Raw genomic sequence first — 27745 nt, 5'->3', positions numbered from 1 at the left:
CACAGGTAAATTTCAGGCACTGCGGCCGCCTGCTCATACCTTCATCAAAATGTTTGCTGCTTGCTTTATTCCATTTGCCATCAGACTGGCTCTGCCTGTATAGACTTCATATGCAATCAAACTTAATTTATATTATGTATTTCTCTTCACTCATTAGCGTTCCCCGTATATGTGACTTCATTTCCCAGTATGCATGTTGCTCTGTTTATATATCAGTATTCAGTGATAACAATATATTTATTTTTAGCTATATTATTTTACTCATACTATTTATTTTATATTTTATTTTCAGGGTTGGTAGACATTATTGAATACCCAGAATTAATCATTTCACATTTCCACTTCATAGAATCATTATACCTTATGTGCAAAATAATTATTTTCCCTAAAACCAACTCAACGTTAACTTTCAATGCTTCTGTGTAGAAGAGTTTATAAAACGTTTTCCAGCAAAACTGGGAGGTACCATATATTCCTGCAATACAGCATTTAATGATAATAACCACATAACTGCCACCACTGAGTACTAAGGGACTTCTGCCCTCATTTAACTTTCCGAATGACATCAGGATTATCCAATGCAAGGTAAATGTGCGTCACGGAGGATGGATGACAGCAGGTAACAAGAGGTTCAGGAACAGTCAATATTTGGAAATTCAACTAACCTGGCAGACAGTGGCATTTGTTCACCGGGTTTGTTCTTTGTGAAATACACTTGCAGAATAAGCCCACAGACCCAGCAGTTTCAGCTCAACATGTCAGTTTACTTGTGACCCCACTGGTACTGACATTAAATTATTACAGACATCTTTCCAAAGGCACTGGATGTGCTGAAGCCACAGAAGGAGAACATGAGGCCTCCTGGTTTGGGTGGAGAATGAGTGCATGTGGTAGGATGTCAGATGTAACATTTACCTCTTTTTTCCACAGGTGGAGTAGGAGCTGTTTTTCCCACAATGGGAAATTTTAATCTTCCTCCCTGTATATATATAAATATATGTCCAGCTAATGCAGTTTATAAACCAGGTCTGCATCCTCACCTCGCCCTAATCTACTTGATGATGTAGTTGGCCTGCTGTGCAGAGACCCGCTTACACACCCGCCTGCAATGGGCCGTTACTGCCTGAGTCCCTGCAGACGGAGCTCTGCCCGCTGCTCTGCGCGGAGGCGGGTTACAGACCCGCCGGGTGCTGGTGCAAACGTGACTCCAGCATTCCAACCGCCGCCCTGAGAACAAAGCCGGTATAAACCCTTTCATCCTCAGCTTTCCCTTGTTGTTACTCGGTCCCACTGAATCCAGAGTGAACTTGCCTGGGGCTGAAACCCTCCAGTGAGACAAGGTCAAATTATAGTATCAAACTTCCTAAAAGAGATGAATATATGCATTTGTTTATATAAAAAATTTAGATCTGGGGCATCAGTATAAATAGATAACATCTATTAAGTGAAAATAAAGGCTTCATCCCTTTTGAACCCAAAGGTGAGACCATCCCCACCTCAAGGGGCTGGCGACCCGGCCGGGGTCACAGATAGGTCGCTGGGTGATGCGACAAGCTAGGGAAGGTGCGGTGCTAAGCGACAGCCTCCCGGGCCCCGAGGGAGGGGCCTCCTGGATCACCGCCCTGTTAGGCGTTCGGGGCCCAGAGCAGGGCCGGGCGAGGGGCGTGGGGCGCGAGGAGACCTGTCCCGGCTGCGGTCCTTGGGACCCATGGGGACGAAGTGGTTTGGTCCCCTTCACAGGACATTACCTACATGCTGGCCTTCCCCCCTGCTCCCCTCACTCATTCTCAGTGTATTTATACGTAAAATTGCTTTGGATTTTAAGTTTGTCAAAGCCCAGGGTCATGCCTTGCTAACGTGTATTGCACAGCATGATACACGGGACTATGTCGAAATGGCGCTTAGCAAATGTTTTCTGAAGGTGACGGACGGAGACGTCTCCCGGCAGAAGTGTCCTGGGCACACATCCTCGAGTATCCGCAGGTCCCGTCGCCCCCGTGGGCCCGTCCATGCCCCGCCCTCTGGGCTGCCTCCCCGCTCCGGGCCCCAGCGGCCTGGCAGCCTGGCATTAGCCCTCTCCCCTGCCCTCTGTCCCGGGACGCTGTCTGGCTCACTCCGCGGTGGGAAAGCCCAGCCTGCTGGCTTGGTAAACCAGCCGCCCGGGAAAACCTAATCCGTAAAGAGCTGTTTCCTTCCGGTAGGAAGGCTGAGACTCCCCCGCAGTTTCCGGGCCCTCCAATCACGCCCTCAGGAAAGAGCTCGCACCGCGGCCGGCCCGACCCTCGGACGCATTTGTGATGTTCACGCTCCCCCTGGAGGGAACAGTAATCTCGGCTTCCGGGGAACATCCGCGGGCGAGCGCGCGACAGGTGCGCGTGCGTGTCGGGGGTGTGTGCGCGTGATGTGCGTGTGCGTGTCGGGGTGTGTGCGTCACGTGCATGTGTGCGATGTGCACTGCGCGACATGTGTGCGTGTGCGCGTGCGCGCGCATGTGATGTGCGGGTGGGGTGTGTGTGCGCGCGGTGTGCGCTGCGCTGGGCTGCTCTTTCGCCCCCGCCCCCCGGCTGCAGGCGGGTCCGGGCGCCGCGGCCCCGGCCCTGACCAGTCCTAGTCGCCCCAGGGCCGCTCCCGTCTCTCTCTCCTTCCATTTCTTCACTACCCAGCCAACACCCGGGTCGTGGGTGACTTAATGCAGAATCCTGAGCTGGCCCCCCACCGCACTGAGAATTTTCCCCAGTCTCACAAATGAACCCAGCACAGCCGGACACCCCGAGCAGATACAGGGCCAGCGCACAGGCCTGGCAGCAGAGGAGGGCGGAATCCAGGTCATGCCCTCCATGTCCCCAGCCCGGAAGGACATTTCTCTTCCAGGACACCGAGGACCAACCTGCTCTATGGGCACTTTGAGCTAAGGAGGAAGATCGTCCCAGGTGGGGGCTCTGCAGGGCACGGCAACATGCCGAACCCCCGCAGGCCCAGCGCTGCCTGCTGCTCTGACTTCCCTGCCCGCCCTCTCCTCCCCTGCTCGCTGCAGTCCAGCAGCTTGGGCTTCCTCGCCCATCTTTGTACAGGCACAACGCCTCGTGCGGGACTCCAGCTTTGCACGGAATATTCTTTTGCCTGCCTCCGAGATGGTCCCTTGATGGGCTCCACATCTTAACGGTCACTTTCTGAGCGGTTCCGCATGGAGGGAAGCCAACCTCCCACCCCATCAGGCTGCCCCGCCTTGCCGAGAACTCATCACCCCCTGAATGACCTCCTGCCCTTCCCAACGCGGGTCACTGGGTGCCTGCAGTGGACTCTGTCTTCCATGGGATGTACCAGCCTACCAAGGGACAGGCTGCCTCCCGGAGCCGACAGACGTGTCGGTCCCTTTGTTCGCTTAGTTGTTGTCAGCCTCCCGCACTGGAACACAAGCCTTGTGAGAGCAGGGACCTTGGTCAGCCTGGCCCACCGCCTTATCTCCAGAGCCTAGAAAAATTATGTAACTTGCCCAAGTTTATACAACTATTCATAGTAGAGGCATTTGCTTCCAGGCCCTGTTCTCTTAACCACTAGACAATCTTGTCTTACAAACAGCTCTTGGCCATTCATTGATTTGTTCTACAAATATTTATTGAACACCACACATGCCAGCTGCTGTTCTAGATCAGCGGTGTTCAGTACAGCTGAGGGCGATAACGAAATGTTCCCTGTCTGTCCTGCCCAATGTGGTAGCCACGCGCCACATGCCAATGCAACTGAACCTCTGAATCTTTATTTCACTGTAAGTTAGCTAAGGTTAAGTGGCCACGTGCAGTGAGGGGCTGCCCAAGTGACGGTGTAATTCTAGACACTAGGGAAACATTGGTTAAAAGCAGAGACCCTTGTGGAGTTACACGCTGGGAGGCGAGGGGAAAGAGAAAGACAGTAAATAAGAGCCATAATAAGTAAGTAAATGTGACAGCATGTGACATGCTAAAGAAAATGGAAGTGCAGCTGGGTGAGGAGGAACGGGGCTGCAGTAGGGCCGCCCGACCAGCCTCAGACGGGTATAGTGATTCAGTCCCAACCCATTTCAACTCCAGTTTCTCTCCTGCTCCCCGTCCTTGTCCTGTTCAGCTCCCGGAGGCTGGGGCCGGAGGCTGGTGGAGAGGCAGGCTGGACTCAGATGGGCAGTGCCCTGCTGGGCTCTGCCGGGTGAGGACCCCTCAGAGATGGGTTCGGGGGTCCCCGGGGAGAGCGCGCGGGCTCGCCCCGGCCCAGCCCTGGGGCAGCCCCTCCGGCAAGGGCAGCCGTAAGCCTGCGACGGGTGAGGGGCCCCTGCCTGGCTCCTTGCAGCCCTGGGACGCCGCCCCTTCCCCTACCCCGTGTTCTCCGTCCTGGGGGGCCCTGGGGGACGCTGAGAGCCTGCTGCCTGCCCTCCCCACCAGCCGACCCAGTCTCCCCACCTTCAGAGATGGCTGAAGATCAGGCAGCAGCTGTTATGTCCCAAGACCATGAAGCTCTCCCGAGACCCCTCATCACGCGCAGCTCCGCCTGGACGGCGGCTTCTCCGTGGGGGTGCTGCGTGGCGGCTCGCGCGGCCCGTGGGGAGAGATTTGAAGCACCCCTCCAATCTCTTGGTCACCCAGACAGTGTGAAGGGGAGCAGTGGGCCCCCTGATGCGAGCCCTGCCCCCTCCCCGCCCATCCCCCAAGTTTGCCAGTGACTGACAAGCGTCTCCCCGCAGCACATCAGTTCCCTGACCAGGACAGGCGAGGAGGGCTGGGCTGCGGGTGAGGGCACAGGGCGTCCGCCGCCTCTGGGCCGACCCCACCAGGAGGTGCTAGGAGCCCACCTGTGGTGGTGGTCTCTGGCACGCCCAGAGTTCGCACCTTGCCCTAAGCTGTGAGCCTCAACGCCAGTTTGGGACAAGAGAAATCCCACTCAGCATCTTACACCTTCTGGTGCTAACTCACACGTGTAATTTTTCACCACGATCAGTATGCACAACTTCCCTTCTGTGGTTGTCCTGTTTGGCCCAGCAGGGGATTCTCCGCAAGAGGGTGAAGACAGGCTGCAGACCTCCCTCTGGCCACAGTGACCGGATGGATGAGATCTAGGAGCTGTAGGTTGACACAGTCTAACTCCTTGGCCATCATCTGCGTCGCCCGGCCTGCTCTGCTTAACAGTGTCCCAACTGGGAGCTGCTCCTCCAGATGTGTGGTGAAGATCTACATGGCAGCAGTTCAAGCTGAATCTAATGCTTGTTGACTCTGGAAACGCAAAGGATACATCCGTTCCCAGATGTGAAGATGAGAAATGAACGGAAGAACCTGAAAGAGAAAATTAGTTCATCTGACACTTATGCCAAGTTTGCACCTCTAGATAACAGAGCCAGTTATAAGTAGATTTTCCAGCTTCTAATCACAAAAGAAAAAGAAAAGAGAAGTGGTCTTTATAGTTATTATGTTAAATATATATACAAAATGCTTGTAATGCTTACTTCAGATTGTTAATTTGCTAAGTGTAAAAGATTTGCAAGTCTGGTAATGGTTTTCATTTATTTTACAATGAGACATTCTTATTTATTTTCATTCTCGAGCCATATTTTATTACCATTTTCAAAAACGGTTTTGACCTTACATCTAAATGAAAGTGTCATCAAAGAATATGGAGGCTGAGAGTTAGTAACTGAATATGTCCAGCAGTTAAAGCACATTAACCATTAGAAACGTATCCATTGCAGATAGGCTCTGCTGTGAGGATGGATCTCACACACACCCACGTACAAACACAGGAGAGAAAACCACATACACCTACAGCCCTCACACTGGTCAATTCTGCGACAACGATGGACTCCAACAGTTTATCGAGCTGATTCACTTTGACAGATGGTGCCTAAAACGCCCCACAGGCAGGGCCAGGGAGGAGTAAGCCTCCACCCCTGCACCCCCCAGGAGACACTGTAGATGCAAGTACAGCCCTGAGCGCTCGGTGGGCGGTGCACCTCCCAGCCCTCCTGCTCACACTCCAGAAGCAAACTGCTGCAGCGCCCTGATCGGCCCCTACGCCTTTGCACGTGCAGCCTCCTCTGCAACTCTCCGCAGGTCTGCAGTGGGCATGTGTCATGCTTGCTGGCTGCTTAGCATTGTTTGAAACCCTGCCAACATTCAGGGAGTCTCCTAACGAGGGAGTTCTTCCTCTCCAAGCCTTCCCACAGGCCCCGGGGCGTGGAGGGGTAATCATCACTGGTCTAAGCCAGGGGTTGACAAACCAGAGCCCACCAGCCAAGTCTGGAGTAGCACTGCTGTTCATATGGCCACCATGAGCCATAAAAATGTTTTTTACTGTTAAATGATTGAAAAAAATCAAAGGAAGAATAATATTTTGTGCCAGGTAAAATGATATGAAATTCAAATTTCAGTGTGTGCAAAGTTTTATTGGAACACAATCACACTGATCCATTTATAGAGTCTATGGCTGCTTTCGCTTATACCAGAAGAACTGAATAGATGTGACAGATATTACATGCCCTGCAAAGCCTAAAATATTTAAGAGGTGGTCCTTTTCGGAAGGAGTTTGCCAATTATGGTAACTCCATTCTGTTCTCAGTTATGCTTGGGGGAGCATGACACTCAGTTCTGGGTCAATGAAATACAAGGAGAAATTTTACACAGGGTTTCTGGGAAAGATTCTTTTTCTCTGATGAAAAGGAGATATGGGAGAATGCTTCTTTCCTGCCTTCAGAGGCTGTGACATTGCTGTGGCAGCCACTTTGTGATCATGAGGGAAAAGCCAAGATAATCACAGAGAAACTGACCCAGATACTTTTGAGATGTTAAATTAACGAATTCTGGAACTTCCTACTTCTAGATTTCTTTCTATCATCAAGAGAAATATACTGATAGTTGGGCTTTCTGTTATTTGCACCCAAATATATCCTAAAGCATATGATTTGAAAAACAATTTTTAAAATTATAGCATATAATTCCTCTTATTGATGACCCATTACATTTTAAACATCCATGGGCATTTCCCCTAATTCTTTGCTGCTATAAATTATGGTTTTTTAAAAAATATTTTATAAAATCAAACTTAAGGCTCACAAAATATGTAATTCAATTGATTTTTTTTCTTTTTGCTTATGCCATTAAAATGCCTCCAAAAAAAGAAAAATAAAAGAAATTGTACTTCTTTAAAATATTGTCCAAACAACTCTTTCGTGGGATACAAAATACACCCTTACTCCACACAGACAGAAATCAAAATCCCTGTTTATTTAAAATACAAACTCTGATTCCAAAAGTGATTTGAGGTACTTTTCAACAAAAGTTACATCAGCAGCCAAGAATATTGAATGGGAGTTGAAATTGTGTAAAAGCATTTTTTCTTCTTTCTCATTAATTAAAAGTACCCTTAAATCAGAGATGATTTATATTTTTGAATTATTTACAGCTCTAAACCCTTTGTCAAAACACACCCAAATGGTATCAGGATCAAAATGCTTCAAGGGGCAAAACTGTTTCTCCTTTCAGTATCATTAACCAGTGCATTGTGAAATTTTGCTGAAAAGCAAAGTCTCCCTTTTCCATGTAGCCACTCTGTGTGTCCCCTCCCTCACCTCTGACCTGCGTCACACCTGTCCCTTCATCTGGAGCCAGCTGCACTCTGATGTCCCTGGACTGTGCAAACCCAAGTTCAGTGCCTGGCATAAAGGAGTCAGTGCACCGGCTCATCTGCTGTTTGGAACCCAGGTCTGAAATACTATGGGGCTGGCCTACCTATATTGACAGCAGTGATGTGTGACTTTAGTGGCCACCAGATTCCTGGGGAATTACCCTTGGAACAAAGTTTGCACGGACAGTTTCATGATCTAACGACAAACAGCTGGTTTTCCAATCAGTTCTCTGAGCTCCTGGAAGATGATAGGCTTCTTAACATCTGTATATTTGTTTCTCTATTGCTAAAACAAAGATAGCAGAAAGAGCCACTACTGTGAGGAATTTTAAGCTGCTGAGCTAACTTTATAAAATAATGGAAGGAGATCTATTCCAGGAGATAGAACTTCTGTTTCCTGCAACCCTCTTGCTTTTCAGAGAAAGCTTTCTGGGAGATATTACTATGCAGTGAGGTGGGTAAGAACACGAGCTTTAGAATTTGATAGGACTTTGCTGAGTGTCAGCTCTTCCCTTAGTACCTATAGGACTTGGGGCAAGTGATTTGACCTCTTGAGGCCTCAGTTTCTTTGCCAGCATCATTGGTGCCAGCCATGGTGTCAGGCCTGGGGATGCAGCAAGCAAGACAGAGGAAAAACGCATGTGTTTATGCAAAAAAAAAGGTAACTTTGGAGATTAGGGGTTAAAAATCAGGGTAAATGTTTCCTGGTCGTTTCTTAGTTTACTGAATAAATGGTGGCTGAGGGTTGTTACAGAGAGGTGAGGGAGAGAAGAAATGATGGAGGAGTGGGGAGTTTGGAACAGCCTTTGTGAGGGTAGGAGAGGAAGGGGCTGAAGGGAGACACAACTAGGCGTCAGATGGGGCCCAGGGCGCAGGGCCCCCAGGTGGTGGATTGCCCCAGAAGCTCAAAGGAGGCCGCCAGCAGTCACGTGTCAGCCGGAGTTTAAAAAGGTTGTGTGACTCACTAAAGGTCACACAGATTTTTGCACGAGCCTACTTACAAGTCCAGGGCTCTAACATATAACTTACCTGGGTCTGTCCTAACTACATTTCCTTTGGGTCTCACACTTCTAGTTTGCAAAAGCCCCTGGACCAGGTGATACCTGAAGCCCCTCAGTCCCCTAGGGCTTGTATCCGTAGGTTCTGATTCCAGACCTGATCTGCTTCCTGCTCCTTCTGCTACATGGCCCTTGGGCAAGTCATTCAAGCTCACTGGCTCGTTTCCATAATGAGACTGTTCCAGAGCTTGAGCGCTAACCTGCTGATTCTGAAGAGACAGCCGTCCTGCTTTGATGAGCGCCCCCATTTACCAGGAGTTCCGCCGCCTTCACAGAACCCCCTACGCGAGGGGAGGGCCCCTCACTTCCTCATCATGTGAAGTCATTGCCAAACATTTAAATCACTGGCCCACATCGAAGATCCCTTGAATTACATCGATAGCAGTTCAACGCCACATCCAAACAAAGCAGAAAGCTGTAAAAGAAAATGACAACATGTCTTAAAGAAGCACAGTACAGAAAATGAAAATACATGCAGGAGGCTGAGCCAAAGCAATCCAGAGGCGGACTGCGGTACACCGAGCAGCCGTCATGACCCACCGGGGCCTTCCCACGCAGCAGGGCTCTGTCTTCAGTGCACTGGACAAAATGCCTTCCGCCCGGCATGCAAGACTCCGTGAAAATTATTGTTAAGTCCGGGGAGAGCAAATCCCGGGGCAAAATACCTCTGAAACCGATATCAGTCAAAGGGAGAAACAAAGCTTAAAACCCGTTTATTTCTCACAAACCGCAGTCCGGGCCGTCTCTTTCCTGCTCTGGTAGAAGTAAAACCAGCCCTCCCCACCCCTCTCAGGTTCAGGCAAGCCCTCCGGGTAACAGGTGGACTGCTCTCCACCCTTGAGGATGCAGATGCACCAAGGCCAAGCGAGATATTCTGGAAATACTACAATTTTACCTACAACTGCTTTGTAAGAAATGCCGTGGAGCCATACAGCCTTTAATTCACTAGGAACTCGAAGATCGGAGGCTGATTTAGGGTCCAGTTTGCAGTGGCGGGTGCACTTTCCCGACTGTCACGGGAGGGGATGGATTTCCTCACAGGAGGCAGAAGGGGAGATTTTTTGTTAAACGGCATTAACCTATTTTCATCACTGTCTTTCCAGAACTTTCTACCCAACTGTAAGAGGCCGAGGCCTGGAGCCCCAGCCACCCGAAGGCCGGTCAGTCCTCCGGGCTCGGGACGCGCGCAGCCCCGCCCGCGCCCCGCCCTGCGGCGGGCCGAGCCCCGGGGCCCCGGAGCCCGGGGGGGGGCAGCGCTTGGAGCCTGGGCGGCCCCGGGGCTGCACGACCAGCGCGCCGGGCGCCGACTTCCGCTTCCCAAGAGCCGAGCAGCCCGCCGGCCACAAGCATGGAGCCCGGGGCCGCTCGCGCGCGCGGCGGGGCGGGGCGCCGGGGAGGCGGGGCGCGCGGCCCGCGTGGTGGTGCCGCAGCCGCCCCCGCTGCCGAGCGGAGCCGAGAGCCGGCGGCGGAGCCCGAGCGGACGCGTGCGGTGAGCGCAGCGCGGATCCGGAGCGCGCGGGCGGCGGCGAGCCTGCCGGGAGGAGAGAGAGGGAGGCAGGCGGCGGGCGCGCGCCCGGGAGGCCTGACCTTCCCGGAACGGGGGGCAGCCGGGCGCCGCGCACGTGCCGAGGACCTCGCCGCGCCCCGGGCTCGCGCGCTGCGGAGGCTGCCGGCGGGGGCTGCCCGGGGACCGGCGGGCTCGGCGGCGGGAAGTGCGGCCCTCCCGGGCGCCCCGAATGGGGACTCGCAGGCTGGGGGCCGACGCGGCGCGCGTCCGGAGCCGGGGGGAGTCGGGGTCGCCCCTGCAAGCTGCGCCTGGAGGAGGGGCGCTCGGCCGTGGGCCGCACCCGGAACCCCGCGCCCCGGCCCAGGAGCGCGGCGCGCCGCCGCCCAGCCGCCCCCTCGGCCCCCGCGGGCATCTCCCGCCGCGGTTCGCGGTCCCGGCAGAGAACGCGCCCCACCCCCCCGGGTTCTCCCGCGCGAGGCATGGGCTCCCGGGTAACAAAGACGCGCGGTGGCCGCCGCGGTCCGTCCCTCCAGGTCGGAGCTCGTGCAGTTTGCAGGGTGCGCCCGCGCAGTCTGTGGGCGCCTTTCCGGGCAGCGGGCGCAGCGCGGTGGAAACACGCCGGGCCGTCCCGCCGCCCCCAGGCCGCACGTGTTCGCGAAGCCGCCTCCAGCTCGGCCGCATTTGAACCGACTGCCCACGCCGAGCTAGTCTGTCGGTGCCCGTCGCTGCGTCCCGCCCCGTAGCTCTGGGACACTTAGCTGTGGGGTCGGAGGTGGCGCGTTTCTGGCTGCCCCCAAGGTGGATTCACACCGACGACACTACAGCCCGCGGTTCCTATCCTAAGAAACGTCCACCCCAAAGGGAAGGCGCGCACGGAGAAGCCGCGTTAAGTGTGCCCCGTGTAACTCCCTCTCTTGCCTCCACTTCCCTCCAAAATGCAGGGTGCGTGTGATGTTCTTTTTGGCCAGGAAGGAATACTCGGGAATTAAGTACTGGTCGGTAGGCACAGACCTAACAGGGGCAAGTGGGGTGGAATTCTGCCACCGACGAGTTGTATGACGTTGGACAAGTCCTTTTCTTCCTCGGGAATTGTATTCCATCAGGAAAAAGATTAGTATCTCTGGATGCCAGATGGCCACCGCCTTGTCACCCTCAGTAATTGGCACCACATGGACGAGACTATCAACAATGTGAATCAGTCTTGTGCCCCTAACTTAGTTGCTTTCTTAAGTACAGCGCTTATGTTGCTAGTATAAAATTTTTTTTTTTTGTAAAGAAAGGAAGATTCATGGTGTCTGTCTGACAACATGCTCCAGGTAGTTAAAAAAAACTTCTTGGAGGCTACAGTTATTTCCTGCTGATGTTTAGGATTACATTTGTGTCCCCCACTATCTGGTCCCACCCCCCCACAACTCTGAGAGGTGGCTGGACGGAGTCGCAGGTCTTCAGCGTGAGGACTAAAACTTGCTCTTTGTTATTCACGATGCATCATTTTCTAGTTTGAAAACCAAACAGTTGGCTGCGAAATTGGTTGTTTTAAGTAACCAAGTTCCCTGTCCTCTAGTCAATATTGATGAAGTCCATGCCTCAAGAATAGCTGACTTTTGTCTAAAGGTAGAGGAATAGGCGCTCCTTTTCCTGGACTTCCGCTCCAGGCCAGACATGCTGAATTAGGGTTCCCAGGAGACCGGCCTGGCTGTTTGAGTAGTTGACACATGGCCCAGGTGGTCCTTGTCAAGCAAATTCGGGACACAACGGACCAGGTGTGTCTTCTCAAAGTGAGGTGGGTGCAGGGATTGTCAGCCTCTTTGGGAAGCATGTCAAAACAGGCTGCATTCCGGTCCTACCTGAGGCCCTTTGCCCTAGAATCGGCATTTTAACAAGGTCCCCAGGGGCTGTGTGCCCGCTTACGGAGGAGAAGCCGGGAGGGGCTGTGGGGCTGAGAGCTAGTGTCTCGTACTGTGCTTTGTAGCTCCAAGAAAGCTTTCCTGTTCACAGTTCTTCACATCTGTCCAGAGGTGGCTGTCTGTGACTGCCTTTGGGTTATAATGGTACTTTCACTCTTCACCGTGTTTGGATGGGGACCCCCAGCTTTGGGGGCAGAGCAGGCAGGTATTCAGACCTACCCGGTCCTTTCCAGACGTACTGTTCTGTGACCTCTCAGGGACCCAGCACGGACTGCTGTCTTAATTTAGAAGTGAGCCTAGTGCACTGACAGTTACCTTAGGCCTCTGAACAACCAGTTTGATGTGGCTTTGGACGTCTGGTTGGCTCACGCACTTGGCGTCCGTTTCTGAGCTTTGCAGGAAGATTGGTTGAAGCTCCTGCCGGTGGCTGTCACATTGACACTCGGGGAAGGTTTTTGATCTGTGAACTTTTTGTGGGGTGGTGGTGGGAGGGGCGGAGGGCAGGCCAATCGCTAAGCTGCACTGATAATGAGGCCCTGCCCTTTGGAGCCATGTGGAGCCCTTCTCAGAAATTCATGTCCAGTGACCAGGCAGCAGTTCCGGAGAAGGGAAGGCTGCCGAGGCCCGGCTTACGGTGATCTCTTGCCTCCTCCCAGGGACATGAGGTGCCTGTTGTAGGCCTGAGAGAACTGCCATCCTGGAGCCCGGCAGAGGAGGGGGCCGTCATGAAGTCCAGCCCTGCCATCCAAGCTGCCATCGACCTCACGGCAGGGGCCGCAGGTAACTCCAGAGAAAACCCTGTCTTCTGTTCAAGTACCTTCCACTAGTGAGGTCGAGTCAAAACACGGTGAAAATATTACCTTTGCCTCTCCAGGGGCAATGTGCCTCAACCCCGGAGACCCTTTTAACGGACGTGTGTTCTGCATGCAGCGCAAGGTAGAGCAGTCCCCCGTACTTTAAACTGGGCCAGGGTGTAGGGTGGGAGTGTCCCCAATTTACAGGTGGAGGACGCGGCAGCTCAGGGCTGAAGGCACCTTTCTGTGGTCAGGTGGCTGTGATATACAGGTGACGTGGGCTCCGCTCCCAGCCTAGCAGTGTTCAGGACCCTCAGAAAGACCACCAGGAGGTGTCTCCAGAGAAACCCCGTTACTGTCCTTACGACGGCCCTTTAGAGATGTCTCTGGTCAATGAGACTAATGGTCGGCTGTCCTAGAACCCTGAAAGGAAAGGGGAGGCCCTAGGCATGGCTGGGGATGGTGGGTTGAGTGTCAGGGTGAGCTCCAGGGCAGACTGCAGCCCCCGGGCACAAGCAACTCTTAAGAAGGCACACAGGTCACTCTTCAGAAAAATAACCCTGCTTGGCCTGAGGCATGTGGCGGAGTTCGAAGTTCGTGGGTTGAACATGGCTCTGCAGATTCCGGTGTGTTCTAGGGCCAGAGGAGCTGTGATTGAACACCCATACTTCCCAGCTGAGCCCATCACCCTGCCGCCTGCACTGACTCTCGTAAAGGGTCGCAGTGCTGGGGGGTGGAGAGGTCGGAGGGGTGGGCTGCCCGCTGCCTGTCCTCTGGGACCTCCTGGGTCCGGGGTCTGAGCAGTCAGAGGCTGCCTTCCCTCTTCCTGTCATTCCCTTAATGGTAAAAAAGAAATAGTGGTTCAGAGAAGAGCAAAGTCTTTCTTTCCCCAGGAGCCAAAGGTCAGCCCAGGTAGGCTAGTGAGGAAGGTGGGGACGGGCAGCACAGACGCCGTCAGGAAGCCCAGGCAGCGGCTCCCCGGGCAGAGACCGTGAGGAGGGCCTGCCGGGCGTGGGGCTACGGGCTGCCTGAGTCCTGCCACAGCAGCCTCTAGTCCCACGGGTGCCTTCACGTTAGCCCCTCGCCCTGCCGAGGACTCGAGCCGCAGGCCCCCAGGCCCCGTGCAGCATCCTGCCCCCTCCCTCCCCCTCCCTCCGTGCCATGCGGACCCTGGGGACAGTGGCCCCATTTACATGCCCCTGGTGTCCTCTTACGGTCCCGTGAATGCTCTGGGCTCAGTTTTGTCTCTTCAGCAGGAGGGTATTTAACCACATGGGAGATTCTCAGCTTTTGGAATTAAATGTCCTTCAGTCAGTCTGTTTCCGTCTATCAAAGATGTAGGATCTGTTGTGATAGAATTGAAAAGCTTCCTTTTCCTATAAAGGCATTTATGTGTGGACAGGTATTTGGGGCCACATTTGTAACTGACAGTAGATATTAAAAGATGTAAATTGCAGCAGTGTTGGGAGTCCGCTGTGTAAGGCATTTGCTTCTTTACGACAGTATGGCATGTATGGCCCTTATCCATACCAGCACTGCGGTTTCCTGATGACGGGGGCAGGTGTTCCATGCTGCCCTGGGGTGTCTGACTTTGGAGGACAAGAGGCTCCTTTGTGGGGGTCTGTGGACTCCGCCTGGCAGGTGACCTGAGGACTTTCTACTGGAGGCGCCTGGCGTGCAGACCAGAAGCCTCAGTCCACTAGGAGGGGTCTCGGTCATTGAATGATGGAGCCGGAAGGGCCTTCAGAGACCGCTGGCTCTCCTGCTTGCAGAGGTCGAAGAGGGAGGGACCAGAGAAGGACAGCGGCTCTGTCCAAGGCCATGCAGCTGGAGGGCGCGGACAGAATGCGGACCCTGGGTGCTTGGGCCTCGTCCTGTTGTCTGTTTTCCTGGGGGACACATGCCTGAGGTGGGGGTTGGGTTGGAGCCCTCACCACCCAGCTCTTTGGATTTGGGGGTTTGCGGCCAGCTGTGGCCAGGGGCAGAGGACCCCCATGGATGTGGTTAGTACGTAAGAGCAGAGCCTATCCAGTGCGAGGTGCTGTGGGGAAGCATCCAGGCGTCCTCTGGTCTTTTTTTCTCGTGAGCTGAGCAGCTTGACACCTGTGGAATCTAGAGCCCCTGCTCTGTGGGGCGGCAGCCTTGTTCGGCTAGTGTGACCGGGGATGTGGCCTGTTAGGTCATTGACCGGTATCCTCTCAAGCCAAAAGCCTTTTAAAAAGAAGCTTTGTTTGTTTTGTTTTTTAAAGTTCTTAGTTGTCGGTTAGCTTCCTGGTCTGGATAGTTCCCGTGGAGCTGACGGTGGTGGACCTCCAAGCAGCCAGGGAGGAAATGCCAAAAGCCTTTCTTGATGGGAATATGTTGAAAATGAAACACCTCTCTGCACTGTTAAACCACCTGCGTGCCGACTGCCTCCAGAAGGGTTTGACGTTCTCGCCTCTGCCAGGGCGGACGGAGTGGACCAGGCCCTTCTGGTTGGAGGTCTGCTGCTCGGCCTTCGCCTCTGCCACCCGCGAGCTGTCCTTCCTCGCGGACGCTGCCCCCTCCCCAGTAGATTGCCTCAGTGTCTCATCACTCGCTGACCCCACTGTGCTGAGGACTGAAAACCCACAGTATCAGCCGTGGCAAGGGTGGAGGGTGACGCGGTCTGAGCGTCTCCCTTGCGGAGTGGAATGCAGGGCCAGGTGTGACCCCCGTGGAAGCATACAGAGGCCATTTCCATTTGGCTCTTATGGAGAAGGAGATGATTGGAGGCCTAAGCTCTGAACAAGTGGAAAAGTATTTAATTCCGATACATTACTTACAGCTTCACTGACTTGGCGGGTCTCAGGACCTGCTAGGTCGTGGCACGCGGTGGCTTCAGAATGGCCATCACCCACCTGGAGGCACGGTGAGCACCTGTCGGTGCCAGCTGTGTGCATTAAGTCCCATGGGCCAGGAGCTCACCGCCCTGGACGAAAGGAGAGAATCATAGCCAGCATTTGAAAATTCATTAGTCTCCCACCTTCTTACTGGGAATGCAACTATTATAGACATGCAAACAATGCATATTGCAATATGACCATAATGTCTGAACTGTTTAGGTTGATGGTGAAAATATGGAAAACTTCCAGTTAAAATATTTGTGCATGCCTTATTCAGTTTATTTGCATCTAGGTTGTCTAAATTATCCACCTTAAAAATTCTGACAGTTTCAACCCATGAACTTCCAACTCTGCCACATTTACCTCTTTGGGGATTTAAATTATTTTGATATAATGAGGATCTTAATTTTATTCTAGTCTGTCAGTACCTGGGACTGAATACCCTAATTATAATCACATTTATTAAATTCCACTAGTTCAGACTTGATGATGATATGGCAAGACACAGCAGAAATTATCATTGCTCTCCTAGAAGAAATGGACAATAGCGTAGGATCTTGGAGGTCACACTTGTGATTGCTTAAGAGGTCAGTTTTCAGATTCCACTGGAAATGTCTGCTTATCTGCCAATAATTGGGAATTATTCTTAACAGCCCTATTTTCCACGACTTACTTGGAGTGACTGAATAATGTCCAAGTTATGAAATTGCATTTCTTAAATATTTTTTGCGAGCCTGCCCTTCAGCTGTGATAAGACTTGAGTAACGTCGCCCAAAGGTCGTGTTACCTGACGTGAGCAGGGGACGTCTCTGGCCCGGTGGCCTCTCAGGCCCAAGGAAGGTGGAGCATTAAGCAGTGGCTGTTCCCAGAGTGCTGGCCCGGCCGGGGTCTGGGGACAGCACAGGTCATTAGAATACATTCTTTTCCTTACGTTCAGAAATTTTACTGAAGTAATTAACACTGTGTGGGATTTTCTGTATTTAAGGCTCTTAAGGTGTAAGAGCATATAAATATATGATTTAATGCTCATCAGAGTTGTACTTCAGTGCATTCCCTCTCTGAATACAAACTATTAATTGGTAGAGTTCAAGTAAGAGGTTTTTTCCATAGAGTCGAACATTTAGCTCTTCAGGGATTAATTAGCCGGACTCTTTTCGTCTTTATCTGTTGCCTGATCCTCTGTGATTTTTCTGTTATAGTAATCGGAACCGCTGGGCATTAGGCAAGGAGGAGTGATTAACTCTTCCCAGACCTCCCCTGCCTCTCCTTCTGTGTATTTGGGGAACACACACACACACGTGTGCAGTAACTATTAACACTTGTGTAGCAGCCAAGTTAGGCTAAGTCTTCTCAGCCATTTTTTTACTTAGTTCTCACACTAACCCAGTGAACAGTTGAGGGTCCGGTGCTGCATTGCGTGTCCAGGATCTCACAGCAGAGCCAGGCTTCCAGCCCAGGTCCCTCTGAGCCCTTTTCCGAGGCTCCTAAACACACACCACACTTTGCATCATGTGGCTTTGACTTGAACACACCTGTTTTCCTACCTAGCGCCAGCAACTTCAGGGCTGGAGCTGCATGCCGGTACACTGGGGCCCCCTAGGAGTCATTTACCGGGGTGTTTGGCCAGGAGGCAGGGAGGAGAAAGAGGTCAAATGAACCGAAGCAGAGGTGGGCCCCGGGGCAGGCGGCCTGCCCCCACTCCGCAGCTCACTGTGTGCTAGGCCGCAACGGCAGGCCTGTGCTGGAGGAGGCTTCTGTCCTGGTTGCAGGGGGCACAGCGTGTGTCCTGACCGGGCAGCCCTTCGACACAATGAAGGTGAAGATGCAGACATTCCCCAGCTTGTACAGGGGCCTCTCCGACTGCTGCCTGAAGACCTACTCGCAGGTGGGCTTCCGGGGATTCTACAAGGGGACCAGCCCGGCGCTGATCGCCAACATCGCCGAGAACTCTGTCCTCTTCATGTGCTACGGCTTCTGCCAGCAGGTGGTGCAGAAAGTGGTGGGACTGGACAAGCAGGCTAAGCTGAGGTGAGTTGGGGACACAGTTGCTTTATCCGTTTGCTTAAAAAAAGACAACACTGCTGTGCAGTTGACATTTGTATGATACCTTATGGGGAAGAATATTTCCTTTCTTAAAATCACTACTTTCTTTCTGATTATGAAGTCGCACACTGTTACTGTTTAAAGCTTGGGAAACATGTTTCATGCAGGAGGAGAATTGCATGATCCGCCGTGGAGAAGAAATGCCCGGATGGGTTGGTGTTCGGGGAAAATGCTGTTCACGTCCTCACTGGGTGCTGGTTCTGTGGTTGCATTGCTGGCCTGACACCACAGGTGCACCTGTGAGCATGCTCGGGTTTCACTTCAGCAAAATGTGCAGTGTTGCGGGGAAGGTGCCTGACCACGTGGGTCTGAGGAGAAACTTGGAATTTTAGGAGGCATCCAGCGCATCTGAGCAGGCGCAGGGGAACCCACTGCTTCCTTGGCCGTGTCCGCCCCAAACGGCAGACCTTGGCTTGTGCTTGCTCGTCCCTTAGGCAGTCATCACACGGAGACTAAAAAGAATTCAGAAGCCACTAGGATGTGTGGCCATCCTGCCTCAAAACACTGAGTCGTTTTAAATCACTTAAAATCATTGTTACCAGCTTCGTGGCTGCAAAGGCCTCTCCCCCTTGGTTGTTTCGGTAGGACTTGGAGGCCCTGTGGGAAGTGCGGGCCCCACAGGACTGAGGCAGGTTCCTTCTGTGCAGTGTTCTCTGGAGGTGCCTGGAGGTCTGAAGATGGGCCTTCTGTGGGCCGGAGGCCTGCCTTGGTGGAGGGACGCCATCTTGGTCATGAAGGCTTGGGACTGGGGGAGCCCACCCAGGGAGGGGGCGCCTGGGGAGGGCTGCGCACTGGTGCTGCGGCCTCCCCGCACAGGGGGGCCGGGGGGAAGGAAGTGCTTGGAGAGACTGGGAGTGAGGGCGTCTTCAGCATCCCTAGCGCGGCACAGGTCAGGGGCGAGGACGGGAGGCAGTGAGCAAGTGCGTGAGGTGTGGAGGAAGTGCTGAGCAGGGCCCCATCCTCACCCCCGGGCCCCCCGGCACTCTCCCTCCGGCAGGACAGTGTTTGCTGGTTCCCTGGGGGAAGCGCAGCTTCGAGCTTAGCAGGCTCTGACGCGTGCCGTGCGTGGTTAGTCGCCCGCCGTGGCCCCGTCCCTCTGACACAGGACACTGGAGAGAGGTGCTGACGTGTTCACGGCCACGTTCTCTGGGCCGACAGCCAAGCAGCTGGAGCAAGCCCCCCGTCCTCGTGGCTCTGTCCGTGTTCCTTCCGGGACCACAGCTGGGGCGCTGGAGCCTTCTTGGGGGGGTCAGATCGCAGAAAAGACGAATGAGCAGAAGGTGAAGAACCAGTGCAACCTGCAACAGCGTTGTAAACGTTTGTCTGTCCTCGGCTTGAACGCCCCCGGGCCGTGTTCTCCTTTGCCCTTTGGATGGGGTCTTGCGGCAGGAGTGTTCAGGCACACGTGTGCTGCACGGGGGGCAAGCAGGTGGTTCTTACAGAATCCCGTCCTGTGCCTGTTAATGTTCCAGCTCCAAGTGCTCTCAACTGTGGCCACGTGGGGCCCATGGCTCGTTTAGTGCTCTGGGGGATGAAAGCATTTATGAGGCAAAGTCCACTAAGCATGTGACGCGGCCCTGCCCTTGCACAGGCATCTGGGCCAATACTGCATCTCAGTGTCAATAGACACCTACGTTTATCGACACCGCCTCTGTCCCGGCAAACTTGGCAAACTCCGGTTGATGACCCTGGTACTGCCTGACAGCAGGCTGACCGAGTCCCTGGGGGAGGCCAAGTATGGACGTGGCTGAAGGAACCCATGCTGAGCTTTGGTTCTGGCAAACGAGCTAAGTGGGGGTGAGTGGGAAGGGATGGAGGCTACAGGCAGGCCCCCTGCCCTGGGAGGCTGTGAGACTGTCTCCCACGGAACTCCTACTGGGTCCCAGCTCCAGGCCCCGTGGGTGACTGTGGCAAACTCTTCTGTTCTCGTGTTGATGCACGTTCACGCCTCCATTCAGTTTTCCAGCTTAGCCCTTCTACCTGCAGCCACCCAGCTTGCCACCTCCCGCCGGCTTTCCCCTCTCCCCGGGCACCGTGGTACCCTCGCTGTGCCCTCTGTGTTGCGGAGGCAGGAGGTCATCAGCCAGACTGGGAAGCCTTCTTGTCCTGAGCAGCTTTTTGGTTACAAAGTCACCCCGGGTCTTCATCTGTGGCAGCGACCTTGCCGGTCTGATTGCTCCAGGCTGGATTTGGGACATGCAGGGGTGGCCTCAGAGCCTCCTTTCATTTAAAGCTCAGTGGTAAATGCACCAGAGTGTTATGGTGCCTGTTGCTGGGTGGTGGGACTCCTGGGTGACATTTTTCCTCCTCCGGGGTTTTTGGTTTGGTTTTGTGTGCCGCTGTAACAAAGTGCCATCGACTGTGGGGCTCAAACAACAAACTCGTTTCTCAGTCTGGAGACTGGCGAGTCTGTGGTCGAGGTGCTGGCTGCCATGGTGCCCGGGGGTGGCTCTGCTCCTGGCCTGCAGGGGCACCTGCCCTCTCGCCGTGCCCTCACGTACCAGGGAGGAGCACGAGCTAGTGCTCTGGTGTCTTCCCGTGAAGGCACCAGTCCCATGAAGACTCCACCCTCGTGACCTAACCATCTAAACCTGATTACTTCCCAAAGCCACCCCGCCCCCAATACTGTCACACTGGGGGCCAAGGCTTCAGCACAGGAACTTGGGGAGGCAAGGCACGCATTCAGTCCGTGGCCCTCTAATAAACGGAGTGTGGATTTTGCTGTCAGGCTGACATGGGGTGGAACTGTACTGCCCTCCAGTAGCTGTGTGAGGTTGGGGACGTTAGGTACCTTCTCTGTGTCGTCATTTTCCCACATGGGCATTGGGGTGTTGCTGAAGGACCCTTAGCTGGAACGACATCGTGGGTCCCTGCAGGGAGCTCAGGGGGCCTGCCTCTTGCTCCCGTCCCTCTGGGGCCGCGTGGTGGGTGCCCCATGAAAGAACAGCCAGGTGAGTCACGGGTCCCCTGCGCTGTGTCCTTCCAGTGACCTGCAGAACGCGGCCGCCGGCTCCTTCGCCTCTGCGTTTGCTGCGCTGGTGCTCTGCCCCACTGAGCTTGTCAAATGCCGGCTGCAGACCATGCATGAGATGGAGACGTCCGGAAAGATCGCCAGAAGCCAGAAGTAAGTGCCGCTCGGGCACAAACGTCAGGGCTCTGTTGCCGTGGAGTACTGAGTGTCTTAGATTTTATACTGTCCTAAAATCAGGTGGCAGATAGAGAAGCAGACTTGCTATTGCAAAACGTTGTGTTCCTAGAACACTTTCCCCTATCAGGCAGAGGACAGTTTTCTGAACGGACTGTCTGTGATGGCTGAACCAAGCCCCCCACCCCACAGGATGTTGTGGGCAGACATTTAGTAGCCCAGAAGCAGAGGAGCCAGGAGCTTATGTCCAACCCCTCTGGCCTGTTGAGTGCAGGAGGCACGCTCACCAACTGTATCTGGAGGCACAGAGCAGACGGGTTTGGAACCATGTCTGAGAGCTGGGCGTTCATACGTGCCAGCTGGGATTCTGAGGTGAATGTTTGAATCCCGTTCCCAGGTTTCACACGGGCTGGTCACCCCAGATCCTGGTGGTACCTTCCTTTACCTTCCTCTTGAATTCTTCTACACCTGCAAAGGGCCCCCGTTGTGGAAACCTCAGCAAAACTCCTGAGGGCAGCTGCTCTTCAGCGATGACATCGATGTCCGGCTGAGTCTAGAAACGAGTCCCCTGATCCTGGGAGGGGGGCGCATATGCAGTGACTTACCTGAATTGTAAAGCAATTTGTTGTCCTTACTGATCTCAGAACTTTCTTATTTATCTTGACATCTGGCTGACTGAAGTTTTGGTCGTGGACATTGCTGTGGTTAATTAGCTCAAAGCCTGTACGTCTGCTGAGAAAAACCAGTAATGGGACCATTTTCAGAGGGATAGGCCCCCCAGTGAGGATGAGGTTTTAAATTTCTGCACCTTTATGATTCATTACGACCAACTCAGATCTATTATGAAGAACTTAGAGGTCCAAAAGTATGTCTTTAAAGCTTTTTGTTGAAGTACAATGTGCACACAGAAATCATAGGTTCACAAAACATGCCTGTGTGACCAGTGCCCAGATTAAAGAATAAAACACTGACACCACCCAGAAAGTTGTCTTCGTGTCCCTTGGAACTGTTTAAGGTGTTTCTTTTAAGAAGTAATTGTGAGATCCAAAGGACTTGAGCGAATGGACCCCTGACACCAAAGTAGATACTGGCCGACTGCATTCCAAGGAGAGCAGTGCCCATCCTGGGGCGAAGTGCCGCTTGAATTCTGAGACCTGGCTTGGAGGGCAGCTGGCTGTGCGGAGTTGGGGCCGTTTTATTTTGTTACGTTGCAGTTGCAGAAGGGAGCAGTGTGTGGGAAGGACTGGCTACTGAGGACTGCCTGGCGAAGCCTCCTGAGGTCCTCAGAAGGAAGGGGTCCTCACAGGCAGACCCTTATTACCTCCAGGCCAGGTCACCTGCCAAGAACAGAGTGGGGAGTGAGGGCTTGCCGAGCTGCACCACGCACGGAGGGTCTGGCGCTGTTCCGAGGGATGAAGCCCACCATGGCGCATGCCGCCCCACGCGGAGTCGGGGTGGGGTGTCTGCTGCGGGGCTCCGAGCTGCTTCAGATGAAAAGCCTTGCAGACACCGGCCTCCTAAGCACTGGATTCTCGGTGCTTCTTGCCTTACAGGAACCTGTAGCTCGGTTCTTAAATTTCTTTCGCCGCCAAGTAACATTTATCCCCTTGCTCACCTCCCTGCACTCAACAGAACAAAACAAGCCCCAGACACCTGGCCAAATCCCTCAGAACACCAGATCAAAGGGAAGAGAGGAGGCAGGGAGGGAAGGACCTGGGCAAACACAGTGCCATTGATTCTTGCCCAGTTTGGACAGTTCCCTGTAACTCACTCAGCACTGAGAAATGGCTATTAGCTCTTTATCTAATATCTGCAATAATAAGACTTCTGGAAATGTGTGAATGCCCTTTAATGCAGCTCCTTTGCCAGAGAATAGTTCATGTGGTCGAAGCTGTCATTCAACAGTGGTGTCTTTGCTTCTGGTAGAGATTTCCTTCCCACAGGCTTTTACGCTCAGAGTCCAGTTCCTCCGTCCCAGGTCAGCTGTTGACTGCGGGTGGGCGGTGAGTCGGCGGGATACGTGACCGCCCCCCGTCCCTGCCCTGACCTGCCTCTCCCGTCTGCTCCCAGTACAGTTTGGTCTGTTGTGAAGAGCATCCTGAGGAAGGAGGGTCCCTTGGGCTTCTACCAGGGACTCTCGAGCACTTTACTCCGAGAAGTACCTGGCTATTTCCTCTTCTTCGGCGGCTATGAGCTGAGCCGGTCATTTTTTGCATCAGGAAGATCGAAAGATGACCTAGGTAAGTGTTCGCGTGGACGGCAGTTGGGTTCGAGCATCTCGGCTTCCCAGTGGCGCCCCCTGGGGGTCTGCATGCAGGACGGCAGTGAGCGCCTCTCCCTCTGGGCACCGTCCCCTCCTCGGGATGGGCTGCAGCAGTGCACGCACACCTCACTGGGATGTTTGTTAATTTGCTCTGCATCCGTTTTAGGGGAGAAGCCCCGTTCCCTGTGGGGAGCCAGCAGTAAACGGGGAGTCCCCTCACAGTAAGCTCAAAACCTGGGGACGCGTCTTGGGCGTGTTTTGAGAGCAGTGAAGGTACAGTTCTTTCTGGCGCGGTCCGTTTTGCCTTTGGACACAACTGCGTCCATGTCCGACTCATGGGGCTGATTCCTTTTAAACACCCCTCGCAGTGTTGGGGACCTCTCCTGGGCTAAGTGCTGTTTAATAAGACGGCCCCGGTTTCCCGTGGTGAAGGAAGAATCAGCTGTGGGGCATTAAAATGCTGCAGCAGGTCAGAGTGACAGAGTGAAAGATGCGGCCTGGGCTTCAGTGGCCTCTGTTCCCGGTCTTCACGGCAGGGCCTGCCCACCATGCCAGGCCCTGTTCTGCGGTGATGCGGGGGCCCAGCTACCAGACGGAAGCCTGTGCAATCTGACACCCCCTCCGAGAATCACGTCCCTGGGATTTCTGTTGGCACCTGCCTGCCGCTGCTGTTGCGCTGAGCCCTGGGACTGTGGCACTGGCTTGTCCCGAGGCCACCTGTTGGCTAACTTTCTTCTCAGGCCCCGTCCCTCTGATGCTAAGTGGTGGAGTTGGTGGAATCTGCCTCTGGCTGGCTGTTTACCCAGTGGACTGTGTCAAATCCAGAATTCAAGTTCTGTCCATGTCCGGAAAACAAGCTGGATTTATCGGAACCTTTATAAGTGTTGTGAAAAACGAAGGTGAGTCAGCTGACGGCAGAAGCAGAGTCGTGCACGGAGCGGCCGTGCGCCGGCTGGCGTGCCGAGTCCAGGTGGATTGGCACGGGCCTCTGCCTGGTGCCCTTTTTCTAGCTGTGCGTGTTATCCACGTGGGTGGGTTTCTGTTTCTAAGCCACTTTCTTTAGCATACTTTCGTTATTCTCAGGAATGTTTAAAGTCCTTATTCCTAACGTGTGGACCAGGATTCTTTGTTCTAAATGGCCTGGAGGAATCTTTAAAATACAGACTTTGTCTAAGGAGACACAAGTTTTGAGGTTAGCACCACTCGTTTTACATAACATATTTTCAGAAGATGACCTCTAACAGAAACACTCAGAGATTTCAAAGAAGGTACAACACCTCTAATGCTAAATAAGTCTTCTGGGGTTAGAAATGCACTAAGTGATTTCTGAAGGTGATCAGCCACCAATTTTGAGGGTATACAGGAGGATAAAGATTTTCCAAGTAATGTTTGTATCAAGCCAGCGTTACACCACTAGTAAGTGAAGCCCTGTCCTTCCCACACGTACAGCTTAACCCTGGGACTGTGAGATCGTCTGGATTTTAAAAGGGAGAACACGGCAACAGTGTACAGAAACTGTTCCTTTCAATCCCAAATAGAGCGCCGCGTCGTGTATATTCCTAGCAGTGACCCCTCTGAATCTGCCTGACCCCCTGTGGTTTTCAGAGCAGTCCTCCTCCCTTACCTGAGTAGATCTTCATTACCACAGTGCTGGCGCCAGAAGCTGGTGTCCGACTTCAGGGCCGGGCTCTGGGCTTCGCGGCCCTGCGGCTGCCTCCCCATGGCCCTGTGCTGCCCTCTGCCCTCTGCCCCCGTGAGCCCGCAGCCCTGCCCAGCCCACTCACCAGGAGCTAACCAGGCACGGGACGGGAGAGTGTCACCTGAGCATCAGCCAGCTGTTCGGGACGCTTGACGGGACGCTTGTCCTTGTTCGGTTAGTTGTTAGTTCCATTAGTCCAGGGAAACTTGGGAGTGAGTCCTTCCGTCACCTGTTGGGTTCCGGGCGTCGTCTGGATGCAAGTGCAGGAACACCTGTGCCGTGCAGCTTCGTGGGGTTTTTCCAAGGAGGGGCGTCTCCGTCTTTGACCACCCTGTGTCTTCTAGGAGTGACGGCCTTGTACTCTGGACTGAAGCCTACGGTGATCCGAGCATTCCCTGCCAACGGGGCGCTGTTCCTGGCCTACGAGTACAGCAGGAAGCTGATGATGAACCAGTTCGAAGCGCACTGAAGCGCTCTGGGGAACCGAGAGCCGAGCGCAGGCGTCTGGGGACGACAGCGCATCTCAGGGGGTCACGGAGCACAAGACCAACCCGGGGGGTGTGGAGGCTTTCACCCCTTGGGACTTGTCGTCTTTGGTCTTCCCTCATTCTACCCTAAATCTTAACGGAAGGGCCTCTGTTTTGTGTCGTATCATACAACTTCTGCCCATCACTGTTCTGAAATAGAAAAGTTGCTGCTCTTGTCCTCGGTGGGACATTTCAGGGGAGACTGCTGGCCCCAGTGAAAGGCTGAGAGCGGTTCTGTTGGGTCTCGCGTGCACCGGCGTGTGCTCTTGCAGTCTGGATGGCTGCGTGTGGCTGCGTGCTGAGTGAAGCGCGGTTTGGTTCTGTGTTTCACGTCAGATCACACCAGAGAAGCCCAGAGGTGCCACGTTCGTGACGGTCACACACGATTGATGAGCCTATTCTAGTTGTAGGGTCCCTTTAAAATCTGCTTAGCATGTGCACTGTACTAGGGGATTACAGTCTTTAAAAAGTTTTCCTGGGGTGCTTGAAAACTAAAATTCCATCTAGATTTTGAAGAGGACAATATACCTACACACTGGTGTGGCTTCCACGTTCCTGATTTAAGTTGTGTGGGCATCCTGCATTCTCCCAAGGGGCTCTAGTGTTAAAATAGTGCCATTCATTCTGAGGTGGGACCATATTCCACTCTGACATCTGCTGGGTGTGGCCTTGGGCGTCAGGCCCTGGGGAGGCAGCCTGGCCTGCCTGGGGCCAGCGTCCCTCTTGCTCTCCCAACGAGCTGCCCTCTGCCAGGCTGTAGGCGGAGGAGGGGCTGGGCTACTCTGCTGTGTGAAGGCCTCGCGGCGGACCACCGCCCTTGGCTGCTTCTCCGGGCCCTGACCCAGGCAGGACTCCGGAGTAGGCTGTTGGACTGTCCACGGGCTGTTGACCTACTGTGGACACTCACTCGCTGGAAACCCTTCCAAGGAGCAGAGCCCTTGTCCCCTGTCTGGTACCGGAGTGACGGTGCCTGCGGATGACGTGAAGCCCTCTCCTCCCAGAATGGGACAGAGCACAGCGCTCGCACTCCGCAGCGAGTAAGGTCGGCACTGACCCGTCTGAGTCTGTGACTCCTGGTCACACTTCTACAGCATCACAACCTTTCACATTTGCAACTGGCAGTCAGTGAATTTTGTTGATAATTGTTTAAGGGGTATGACTGTAAAGCAGGGAAACAAGACAAGTGGCCATAGGAAACCGCGCCACGTGCTCACACTCACAGTGGAAGAGCCTGTCCATCCGACGCCCGCAGACCCGGGGATGGGCGGTGTTTGGCCGTGCAGTGCAGGAGGCCCTTCGTGTCACCACCAAAGCCGGCCTCACCCTTCCGTGCTGCTGCAGGGGCTCGGCGAGGAGTGTCCTCACAGCCTGACGTCCTGCCGGCAGGAGCGCAGACCTCGGGTGACGCCTCTGCCCTCCTTGAGCCTTGTTCTCTGCGGCCTGTGGTACCTGGCACGTGCAGAAGCCAGAGGCTCGGGGAAGCAGGATGCCGACAAACGGCTGCGGGACAGACGTGGCAAACGTGTGCAGAGTGGGTGCTTCGTGTCTGTGTTCTGGTGCTGTGACTGGTCTTCATTTGCTTAAAAAATTTTTTTTCTGCCTTTTCTCTCCATACTTAAAGGGTCGGTAGCTACTGAGTGGTGCTTCATCTGAACAGGCCCGGACTGAAGCAAAACAGAAAACGGGACTGGCTTCTGGCAGAGAGTGAGCCGCCTTAGAGTTCGTGGTCCCCTGCCGCAGGCCGGGAGCCCATCCGCGTCAGCCCTTTGCCAGGAGACCTCACACGTTGTCCTTTAGAGATTTAACTAAACATCTTCAATAGAAACCTTCAGAGGCAAGTTAAGACTAAGTGGGAATAAGGAAGGAACTGAAATCGGGAATATCTTCTTCCATTTGCTTAATTCATGGTTCAGTATTTGGGTACATTTTGTACCTTTTCAGATCTGTGCTCCAGAGAAATAATAGAGTAACTTGAAATATTGTGTTTAAAGAAATTCAAGAGTTCTATCATTAAATTATTTACCTAATATTTTTAAGTGTACGATGCGTTTTTAAGTACTTTACATCCATGCTCGGAACCACCTGTAAATGTTTTAAGAATTATGTATGTACTATTTCAAGGTGGTTTTAAAAAAGTTTTATTTAATTGTTTTTTGTTGTCAGCAGGAGTCCTGATGTAAAGTCCACTGTAGGTAAACTGACACTACATGTTCTGAACACTCGCTGCGGTTAGAAGC

At 53.7% G+C, this 27745-nt stretch overlaps 1 protein-coding gene and 3 long non-coding RNA genes across 10 annotated transcripts; 2 read left to right on the top strand and 2 right to left on the bottom strand.

Annotated features, from left to right (window-relative positions):
• The first annotated feature begins 16 nt into the window (after nt 1–16).
• LOC118922302 (uncharacterized) lies at nt 17–5114 on the top strand. Its single transcript, XR_008992810.1, has 5 exons — nt 17–1242; nt 1826–1983; nt 2202–2369; nt 3072–3770; nt 5010–5114. It is a non-coding gene; the product is annotated as an uncharacterized LOC118922302 (long non-coding RNA).
• LOC130679856 (uncharacterized) lies at nt 3598–4615 on the bottom strand. Its single transcript, XR_008992821.1, has 2 exons — nt 4431–4615; nt 3598–4124 (listed from the first exon to the last, which is right to left on the bottom strand). It is a non-coding gene; the product is annotated as an uncharacterized LOC130679856 (long non-coding RNA).
• LOC130679851 (uncharacterized) lies at nt 4989–9905 on the bottom strand. 2 transcript variants are annotated; one of them, XR_008992813.1, is made up of 3 exons: nt 9779–9905; nt 7746–9114; nt 4989–5297 (listed from the first exon to the last, which is right to left on the bottom strand). It is a non-coding gene; the product is annotated as an uncharacterized LOC130679851 (long non-coding RNA). The 2 variants fall into 2 exon arrangements; XR_008992812.1 differs by lacking the exon at nt 9779–9905 and adding an exon at nt 9599–9733.
• On the top strand, nt 9614–27537 carry SLC25A15 (solute carrier family 25 member 15). Of its 6 annotated transcripts, none has more exons than XM_057489340.1 (8): nt 10088–10188; nt 12770–12926; nt 17541–17656; nt 17756–17799; nt 20861–20998; nt 23090–23259; nt 24023–24181; nt 25326–27537. In XM_057489340.1, exons 2-8 carry the CDS (start codon nt 12839–12841, stop codon nt 25448–25450), a joined length of 840 nt encoding a protein of 279 aa, XP_057345323.1. In that variant the 5' UTR covers nt 10088–10188; nt 12770–12838; the 3' UTR covers nt 25451–27537. The 6 variants fall into 6 exon arrangements, with proteins under 6 accessions (XP_057345316.1, XP_057345323.1, XP_057345325.1 ...); XM_057489342.1 differs by having other exon boundaries at nt 10089–10188; nt 12770–12893; XM_057489329.1 differs by having other exon boundaries at nt 10089–10188; nt 12770–12893; nt 17541–17799.
• The last annotated feature ends 208 nt before the right edge of the window (nt 27538–27745 follow it).

The sequence above is a fragment of the Manis pentadactyla genome, chromosome 2 (assembly GCF_030020395.1).
Source record: "Manis pentadactyla isolate mManPen7 chromosome 2, mManPen7.hap1, whole genome shotgun sequence".
In the NCBI taxonomy this organism is placed as follows: Eukaryota; Metazoa; Chordata; class Mammalia; order Pholidota; family Manidae; genus Manis; species Manis pentadactyla.
Note: the sequence above shows the minus strand (reverse complement) of the source record. Positions and strands in the feature narration are given on the sequence as shown.

Bases quoted from the DNA above. Each gene is read 5' to 3' on its own strand.
- SLC25A15 (XM_057489333.1), top strand. From the start codon at position 9,725: ATGGATTTCCTCACAGGAGGCAGAAGGGGAGATTTTTTGTTAAACGGC. The intron at 20,999-23,089 runs GTAAGTGCCGCT...GTCTGCTCCCAG, and splicing joins AAGATCGCCAGAAGCCAGAA to TACAGTTTGGTCTGTTGTGA. The intron at 24,182-25,325 runs GTGAGTCAGCTG...TGTGTCTTCTAG, and splicing joins AAGTGTTGTGAAAAACGAAG to GAGTGACGGCCTTGTACTCT.